The sequence below is a fragment of the Zingiber officinale genome, chromosome 2B (genome assembly GCF_018446385.1).
Source record: "Zingiber officinale cultivar Zhangliang chromosome 2B, Zo_v1.1, whole genome shotgun sequence".
Classification (NCBI taxonomy): domain Eukaryota; kingdom Viridiplantae; phylum Streptophyta; class Magnoliopsida; order Zingiberales; family Zingiberaceae; genus Zingiber; species Zingiber officinale.
Window position 1 is genome coordinate 89,016,316 of NC_055989.1, and position 9,852 is coordinate 89,026,167.

Below are 9,852 nucleotides of genomic sequence, written 5' to 3' on the forward strand. Positions count from 1 at the left end.
CCTTTTATTTTCCAATTATTTTAAACTTTTATTACTCGGACACGTGTCCCGATCCGGTAGGCGAAGTGTACGCACATCGGTGTGTGGCCCATTGGAGGGAGAAAAAGAATAATATTACCGAAGACGAAACCCGGTACGTAACAGAGTCGCGTATCAGCCCGGTGAGAGTACCGCTGCTCGAAATTTTATTCTAAATGTCAAAATAAATACTATATTTTTAATAAACAGCGCAAGAAAAAAAAATTCACTGAGGATCTTGATCATATTAAAAATACTGTAAATCAAATTCATTATATTTCTCACATGATCTTGAATGTAATCATGTTCATGGATTTCAAAATCTAAATGGATAACTATGAATTTTTTAAATTGACAGTCGATTAATAAAAATTGACTGCGAATAAAAAATTTAGTAGAGTAATTTAAAAATTAATTGATCCACTCGATTATTTATAATAGTCTGATAATATATATATATATATATACGGAATTGCTATGCTGCGGACAAAGATCGTGCGGACCGCTGCGGACATGCTTCCTGATCGGTCTGGTGATCGATCAGGGAACCTCCTGATCGGTCTCTGGACCGATCAGGGAACCTCCGTTTAACATCTCTCTCTCTCTCTCTCTCTCTCTCTCTCTATATATATATATATATATATATATATATATATATATATATATATATATATATATATATATATATACGTTTTCATAATTATAAAACTACCACAGGCATCGAAATTGGAATTAGGGGCTCGTAAAATTTATTGATACTCCAAATCTCGAAATTAAATTTTAAATTGAATTTATTACCTCCATTAATGAATCCGAATCGGTTCGATTACACCAACAACTGTAATCGCTCCCGATTGAAGCGTAAGTTCACCGAGTGTGAGTGCATTCTCGGAATCATTGGCGCTACCCTTTTAAAACTTGCCACAGCCAAAGAAATGAAGCCAGTTGAATTAGAAACAGAGAGTGGCAATGGAAAAAGGGAGAAAGGGATGTTCTTCATGAAGCTTTGGAGCTCATTACCAACTGCTATCGACTTTTGGCCTTGGATTGTGTGAAAGATAGAACCTTTTCCCCGGGTTTCATGCTGATGTCTAAAGTGCTGCATGCTCCATTTTGTTCTGCACAGCTAGCTACTGATATTGCTTAAATGATAATTTCATATTCTCCAATCACTCCATCTCTGTGAGATCAAAGATTCATGAAGCTATGCCGAGGAGGAGCACCAGTGACACTGAAGCAGCAGCTGTGAGCCCAACTTCCATTTTGGATAGCAAGCCCTTCTCTGCCTTCAGGAACCCCTTCTTCTTCGGCAAAGACAAACACCTCTCTCGACGAAAAGGGGTGCCGATGAAGACCGCTGGCCTTGGCCTTCTTGATGCCCTCACCATTGATGAAGTCTCTGGCAAGAATTCTTCCATGCAGGATCACAGGAAGGTGGTGTTTGGGTCTCAGCTCAAGGTCCAAATTCCACCTCCGGTGGAGTTTGACATCAGCTCTAGGAACTCTCAGATGCCTCCTAATGTTTCCGGCGAGCCTGTGTTCGTTGGTTCGGAGATTGAACTGTCTGAGGAGTACACTTGTGTGATCTCACATAGACCGGATTTGAAGACCACTCACTTTTTTGACGACTGCATAGTCGAGAATCGCAGCGATGGATTCTTGAGCTTCTGCTATGGTTGCAAGAAGAAACTTGGCCCTGGGATGGATGTGTACATATACAGGTTAGTGATGATAACTATATAATTACTTTGTAAAGATCTTTCATTTATCTACATCTCATCCATAAGAATCATAAGCAAACTAACAAATTTCAATCCTTTTGAGTTCTTTAAAACGAAGAAATCTCTTTGCCAACCAGCGTAGCATGATTAAAGCACCACTTAGTTTTCCTCACAGAACTATAGAATTGTTCTTTAAGAACCATTTTTCTTAATCCTTTCAGAGACAAATCATTCTGCAGCAATGAATGCCGGTGCCAAGCGATGTTGTCTGATGAAGACGGCGAAGAAGGAGAAGAAAAGTTTTGAGTTCTAACTATCCATCTCAAAGAATCCTTTAGAAGGAAGCAAATAAATTACTACTTGTGCTTTTGGAGGCTTAAAGAGTCTGAGAAATAATCACTTGTATAGTTTGTACTACATTTTCTTGCTCTCTTTTCTATCCATTTTAAATAGGTCCTTACTAGAGCTTTTTGAGGTGTTGATTTCTTAGATCCAGAGTCTGTATGATAATTGTCCGACCGATGTACAAAGTCCAGTTTAATACTTTGTGCCGTGCATGCTAGTTAATGGTTCAAGACTTTGTTACTGAAATATTCTGCTAGTCTGTTAGGGTATAGTAATCCTCATCAAGAAGTTATTGTTTCAAGGTGAAAAGGAAAAATAAAATAGAACAAAGAATCAAGGTTGGAACAAATATTGCATGATCCACTGTTGTCATCTACAGAATAACAGAGAATGCTTTATGCCTTGCTTTATGTGATTTTGTGCTAATAATATATGCGAGTACAAATTCATGTAGAATTTCAAAGAATGGAGGATCATGCACACGACAAGAGATTGAACTCACTTACAGTGAGGCCCATGGAAGTTTGTGAGACCGCACGTGTGGCAATCGTATAGACGCATGAAGTCAATGAGTGTGACAGGAATCAAAGACATTCGAGTGTTGACCAGTAAGGTCAACATCTGAGAGCATCCAAAGGATGCAATTGATTGTTGGCTGTAGAATTCCTAAGAAGGGGAGTCCAATTAAGGACTTCTCTAATTAAATTCCATTCGATCTTTGAAACAAAAGGTTAATCGGTCCAATGACGATCTTTGGAATGCCATTTCTTAAACTCTAGTTCATTTACTTCCAAGACATTTGGAGAAACACTCTTCTTTTTTTAAAAAAAAAAAGGTTTCAAGACATTCAAACTTTGGAGAGTCTTCAAATTTAGGGTGTTTTTTATTTTGGGACGAATGTTACTGCATCTTAGAAGATTATTGTTAACAACTATAAATAATATTGTTTTAAAAGTGAGAATCTAACTTTCATCTGGACTTTACTATCAATTTGAAAATGTATGATTATAATAAAAGATAATTATGCTCATCCCATGTGTCCTCACAATCCGTGACCATATTATGTGAAGGGAGCTAAATCACGAAGTTAACTTATAGCCAACCGTCAAGTTAGCTAAAGGATGGGAGGGGTTTCTTTCCCTCGAAGACATGGGCCGTAAGGAATTGATCTCTTGTCCCATTTATAATAAATCTGACACCATAATTAATTGGACATCCCGTTGAGACATGACTTTATATAAAAAGATGCAATAAATAAAAATCTATGATTTATATTATTATTTTGATCAAGCTAAATAGCCAACGACAAGAAACATATAAAATATTTTTATATGAGAATAATAATTTCTATATTTTTTCACAGATATTTAGTTACTCGACTAATCTGGGGTGGGCGACCCAGTGTCACTAAACTACCAAGAACACAGCAGCTAACAAGAAACATATAAAATATTTTTATACAAGAATAATAATTTTTGTATTCAGTTACTTGACTAATCCTAGGGTGGATGATTCGGCTCCACATACTGGTAACCAAGTAAATCCGGAAGTACAAATGGATTTATGACGTGCGACCCAACATCACGAGTGGTTTGAACACCACATAAGTTGAATATGTCTTGTGTGAGAATCATAGCCATGTTGCAGGTGTATACCGCCCCATCACTTACCATCGCATCGAGTCCGGGGGCAATAATAATTTCTACAGTGGTCTTATACATTATGCAAACCTAACATTATGGATGATTATTTTACAATTTAGTATTTCTTCGACTGCTTAAAATTGTTGGATCGTTATGGACCAACTAGAGGGGAGTGAATAGCTCTGAAATAAAAGTTAGAAGATCTCTTGCTTTTTATTATAGAAAAGATATAATATTAGATAATCAACAATAACATAAACAGAGTAAGAGACGTAGTAAATTTATTTGGTTTGTAATTGGGGAGGTTGCTAATCTAAGGCAGTGGAATTTCAACTAGAAAGGTCTCCTTCGTTGAAGGTGAAGTAGCCTCTTACAGACTTTGATAGCTCAAAAAATAGATAAGAAAATAATTACAAGTTGTGTTTTCAGACTCCTAGCTTTAGGATGCTATTTATAGCATTCTAGAAAAAGTGAACATTGGTTGATGGGAGTATCCAAGTGGATAAAGTTTATCCACACTGTAATAGTTACGCAACGACTCTGCTTCGTTAGAGGCACCTCCGAGCATTTGAAGGCGCATGGGCTACTCTTCATCTGAGGCGCCTCCAGTTCATCAGAGACACCTTCAACACTATTCATCCGAGGCACCTCCAGTCTGATCCGAGACGCCTCTATCACTATTTATCTGAAAATAGTTAGCTTCCATTGTCAACCATTTTTGCTCTGTTCGCTTTGGTGATGCTCCGGTCGTTCAGAGTTGAGCTCACCTGAGCCCAACTCCGACCTTCTCTTCGAGCAGATTTCCTCTCCAACTTCTCATCCCTCGGATGGGTCATGCATGTCCTTCTCGTCCATCGGTGTACTCTTCCACATCTCCTCTTCCCTCTAATGCACCGAGCCCGTCGATTTCCTTCCCGTGGCATCATTCTCGTTCGCTGCGTCTTCTACTCGACTTCTTTTGTTCCTAAGTTCATGCATACTCAGACACAATAATCAAATACACAGGGTCTACCTTAACTTGGTTGATCACATCAAAACTAACATGGGGTACTTACAATCTTCCGTTTTTTGATGTGCATCAATCCAAGTTAAGATTAGGGAAAATATAAACATAATAAAGTGTTTATAATTAATTAAGTACAAGATTAAACATTTAAGACAATTTTAAGACCTCCCCTAAACTTAATATCTATCTTTTCTCCCCTGTTGATGGCATAAAAAATAATAGAAAAAATAAAAAATAACATTCGAAATTTATAAGAAATTTCCCAGGGGTTACTCACATATTATTAAATATTTTGTATTTTTATCAAAATTATTTTACAAATAAAATAATTTGTAAGAATTAATCACCATATTTTCTAAAAATAATTTGAAAATTATTTTTAAGTTATGAAAAATATTGAAAAGTTTTGTCAATGATAAACAGAAGCATTCGGGTCAAGGAAAAAAATCTAAAGAAAATACTATTTTATTTATAATCAAAATAAATATTTTGAAACAGAATTATGTATTTTTAAAATTCAACAATTAAAAATATATTTTTACTTCAAAAAATCTTGCTAGTTTTTCTGAGCATATAAAATATAATGTTTATCCATAAAAAAAATAAATTTTTGAGAATTTTTAATTATAAAAATATTATTTTTGATAAAAAAATTCATAATAATTTATGTAATAGTAAAAAAATTTTGAAATATTTTCTAACAATAGATAACACTTTTATCTACCAGAGAAAAAAATTAAACATTCCTTTTTCTGAAATAATTAATTTTGCTGACAATATAAAAAATTCAAACAAATTAAATTTCTAGCAATTTAAAAAAAAGAAAACTAATAGGTTAGTACAGATTTTGGGATTCAATATAAATTTCTATATACTAGATTAAATAGGTATTTCTAGGTATCTCATTTTTTGATATTTTTTTAATTTAACCTCTATGGTTTCTGATATACCAATTAAGTCTTCCATTATATCTAAAATTTGAAGCTCGTAAAAACTTTGAATTTAAGAATGTAGGACCTTTTCTAATAATTATATTTATTCTTTTAATTTTATATTTACACCCTTCAGTTTATCAAAATTTTCTTTTAAACATTCATAGTTATTTTTTACATTTATATACTTTGTTCTATTTTTACATAGACTCCAAAACAACATTTTAATAACATGGTATAATTGGTTGGGAGGTAAAAAAATGTACCTCACTTACCGGGTTGGACTTGTAGTTCGAAACTCCCCCTTCATCAATGGTCTCAATGCTCATTTGGAACGAGCTTTCTTCTTTTTCTTAGTGACTTGTCATTAGTGCAAGTCCAACGTATGCCTCGATTTCAGACTCTGATGACGACGATTCGTCCCATATCACCTTAAGGTTCTTGTTATTTAATCGTCTTGGCCCTTTGTCTTTATCCTTTCCTTTGCTTTTTAGCTTTGGATAGTTATCCTTGATATGTCTTTCTTCTTGGTAGTTATTGCACCGAACCTTCCTTTTGCTTTGAAGTAACTTTGTTGCTTGTTTCTTATCAAGATTGTTAGATTTAAAGAACTTTAAAAGTTTACTTACCATATAAGCTTCTTCATTTTTATCGAGCAATGATTTTGAATCCTACTCGATCTTCTTAGCTTTGAATGTTAGGTTTTGGGTTGACTTCTCTTCTTTATTTCTTATCCTGCACATCTCGATTCGTGTAATTCAAAAGTAGAAAAAAAAAAGAATTTCTAAACTACTTACCTCGAGGTCCTTGGAAATATAATAGGAGTTTACTATATATGTCCATTCCGGTGTTCTTAGGAATGCATTCAAAGCATATCTTAATGAATCCCAATTTGTTACCATATCTCTGAGGTTCGTGGATCTGGTGATCAGCTTCTTGATCTTTGCGTGTTGTTGGGCTACCATTTCTCCCTTTTCCATTTGGATGTTGCTAAGTTGGTTCAGGAGCAAGTCTCATCTTGCGAGTTTAACCTCCAAGGTTTCTTCATGTAACTCCAAGAACTTCTCTCAAAGTTGTTTAGCAGAGTCGTAAGCATCAATTCGACTGACTTCTTGGAGTACAAGTACGCTCAGCAGGTGGAATTCTACTTTCCCATTTGCTACGAAGTCATTCTGCTCTTTATTCTAAAGATGCTATTCTTTTTCTTCTCCGTGTTGATCTTTGGGTATTATAAAATCATATTGAATTATTAGTAAAATATCAATATCTGTTTAAAAAGTACCTCCATTCAGCGCTTCCATAACGCTTGGTCCGACCATCTGCTAGTTGCTTGAGTCGACGATTAGTCCATCGAAATAGTTGGGCTCTGATATCAATTGTTGGATCATCGTGGACCAGCTAGAGGAGGGTGAATAACCCTGAAATAAAAGTTAGAAGATCTCTTGCTTTCTATTATAGTAAAGACACAGTATTAGATAATCAACAATAACATAAACAGAGTAAAAGACACAACGAATTTACTTGGTTTATAATCGAGGAGATTGCTAATCTAAGATAGTGGAAGTTCAACTAAAAAGGTCTCCTTCATTGAAGGCGGAGTAGTCTCTTATAGACTTTGACAGCTCAGAAAACATATAAGAAAATGATTACAAGTTATGTTTTCAAACTCCTAGTTCTAGGGTGTTATTTATAGCGTTTTGGGAAAAGTTACCGTTGGCCGACATTGCTTGGAGGCACCTCCAAAGGCATCCAAGGTACTTCCAAGTGGATAAAGTTTTATCCACGTTGCAACGAATATGCAACGGCTCTACTTCGTTGGAAGCGCCTTCAAGCATCTGAAGGCGCCTTGGCTACTGTTCATTTGAAATACCTTTAATTCATCGGAGGTGCCCCACTATTCATCTGAGGCACATCCAGTCTGATTCGAGACACCTCTAGCACTGTCCATCTGAGAATGGTTAACTTCCATTATTAGCCATTTTTGCTCCACTCGCTTGGGTGATATCCGATTGTCTAAAGTTGCGCTCACCCGAACCCAACTCTAACCTTCTTTTCGAGCAAGCTTTTTCCCCAGCTTCTCGTCCTTCAGATGCGACACGCCCATCGTTCTCGTCCACCGGTGTACTCTTTCACAACTTCTCGTCCCTCGGATGCACCGAACCGGTCGACTCCCTTCACGTATCATCCTTTTCGCTCGTTGCGTCTTTCACTCGACTTCTTGTGTTCTTAAATCCTTACACACTCAGACACAAGGATCAAATATACAGGACCTACCTTAACTTGGTTGATTACATCAAAACTAACCCGAAGTACTTATAAAAATGACTTCTAACATGTTCATATTTCATTTTTTTCAATCGAAGTATCCAGCTCTTCGAACCGACTAATTCTAAAGATGATCGATCCGACACATGGAAGTTTACCACCGGCTATTATGGTAAATAGGAAAGTGCTCATAGAAGCATATCCATAAGGCCAAAATTCTTAGGTCCACTTCTTACGGGAGGGAAAAATCCGCTACAGTGTGCCGTAGCTGAGACTCGAACCTTAAATTAAATCCCTTAATTATTTATTAGAGGACTTAATCATTGTACTATTGCCCCAGAGGCAACCTGTTCATATTTCATGAAAAAGGAAAAGATGGATGATGTTGAATGTAATTTCTATAATCTTTCACCCATTTTACCTTCAGTAGCCTTCAGCAAAGCAAATAATAGAGCAATGGGCTTACTGGCCGGCCGAGCCACTTTATGTGCCTAGCGATTTGAATTTTCAAGCCATGGTTTATGCCATTCAGTATTTCACTGTTCAATGTGCAATTTGTTTCTAGCAACAGGTTATTAAATTAGTTTTGTCCAAAATGTATTAGCCAAATCTGAGAATGATTAGGGTTGATAGATTTGATTCTGATCTAAAGATGAAGTTGAAGATGCCAATTACAGTTCCTTAAAGTAGGAGGGATTTGCAGACGCGCTAAACAGAAAGCTCCTATAGCTTCCTATAAGGGGGATTTGCAAGCCAACCAAAGGAAACAAAAACAGCATGAAATGCTTTGCAAAAACTAAAATTAGAGATCAGATATGTAGCAAATTCACACTTCCAGTTACTTCTATTACCCTTAACTACGTGAGACTGGATGTGCTCCGGTAACTTTTGGTTCGATGATGCAAATCCTCTTTCGTTTTTTTTTTATTGACACCAACTATCCAACTTACATCAACTAATTTCGAAGAATGACTGATCCGATCCCATGAATATTTCCATCAGTCACCAGAATAAATCAGGAAACGTTTGTAAAAAGCGGCCTATCAGTTCAACGTTCTTAGTTTAACCACTAATTAAGAGAAATACATCCGTTAATTCGTTGAAATTGGAACACAATCCTTAAATACCTAAGCATGTCCTAGTGCTGCACCATTGTCCGAGAGCAATACAAATACATTTATTTAGTTGGCACTAGGTATCTAGTTTATGCCTACTAATCATGGGATGATCGGCTCGGGTCCATAGAAGTTTTTCATCCAGTAAATCAGAAAACGTTCGCACTGAGCAATCTATCAGTCCATTTTTTAAGTCAATCGCCCATTAAAATAAATTCATCTATTAATTCGTTGGGATTTGATCTGCCTGAGAAACTAAGAATGCTTGCTAAATCGTCTCTAACACAAGTACTCTTTCAACAAAACAGGGAGGAAAAAAAATCAACAGAAAATTAGAGAAACCTATTAGTTGCCCCTAAATTACAAGTTGGCAAAAGGTGACTGCACTTGTTCCAGCGCTCCCGCCATCCTGTCTCAGGGCCAACACAGAGAAAGTAAATCACGGGTGACTTCCAAGTGACTAACGCATGAGGGAAGTATTTACCTCGTTTATGTTGAGATTCGAACCCCAAACCCCAAGTTGACAGTACCTCATAACCATTAGACCGTAGCAAGGGGACACCCCCAAATTACAAGGCTTATAGTTTGGGGTTTTGCAACTGGGAAATCCTTTGTCATAATTTTCTTTTTATCACAACTTCTTCCTATATGATGTTGCAGCGTGCTAACCAGATCATCTCGGTTGTGTCAAGAGTTCCTCCCCAAAATATGACTTTGCGGCATGCTAACCAGATAAAATACAATCATGCTTACACTACTATTGTGCTCCCTAAAGTTTACATATGCTTAAACCCCCAGCTAGCCATA

The 9,852-nt window shown here is 36.4% G+C and overlaps 1 protein-coding gene across 1 annotated transcript; it reads left to right on the forward strand.

Moving 5' to 3' along the window:
• Positions 1 to 945: 945 nt before the first annotated feature.
• Positions 946 to 2,314, forward strand: LOC122046269 (FCS-Like Zinc finger 8-like). Its single transcript, XM_042606879.1, has 2 exons — positions 946 to 1,739; positions 1,961 to 2,314. Exons 1-2 carry the CDS (start codon positions 1,225 to 1,227, stop codon positions 2,043 to 2,045), a joined length of 600 nt encoding a protein of 199 aa, XP_042462813.1. The 5' UTR covers positions 946 to 1,224; the 3' UTR covers positions 2,046 to 2,314.
• Positions 2,315 to 9,852: the final 7,538 nt, after the last annotated feature.

Coding starts and splice junctions, on each gene's coding strand:
- LOC122046269 (XM_042606879.1), top strand. CDS start 1,225: ATGCCGAGGAGGAGCACCAGTGACACTGAAGCAGCAGCTGTGAGCCCA. Junction 1,740..1,960: donor ATGGATGTGTACATATACAG/GTTAGTGATGAT, acceptor TAATCCTTTCAG/AGACAAATCATTCTGCAGCA.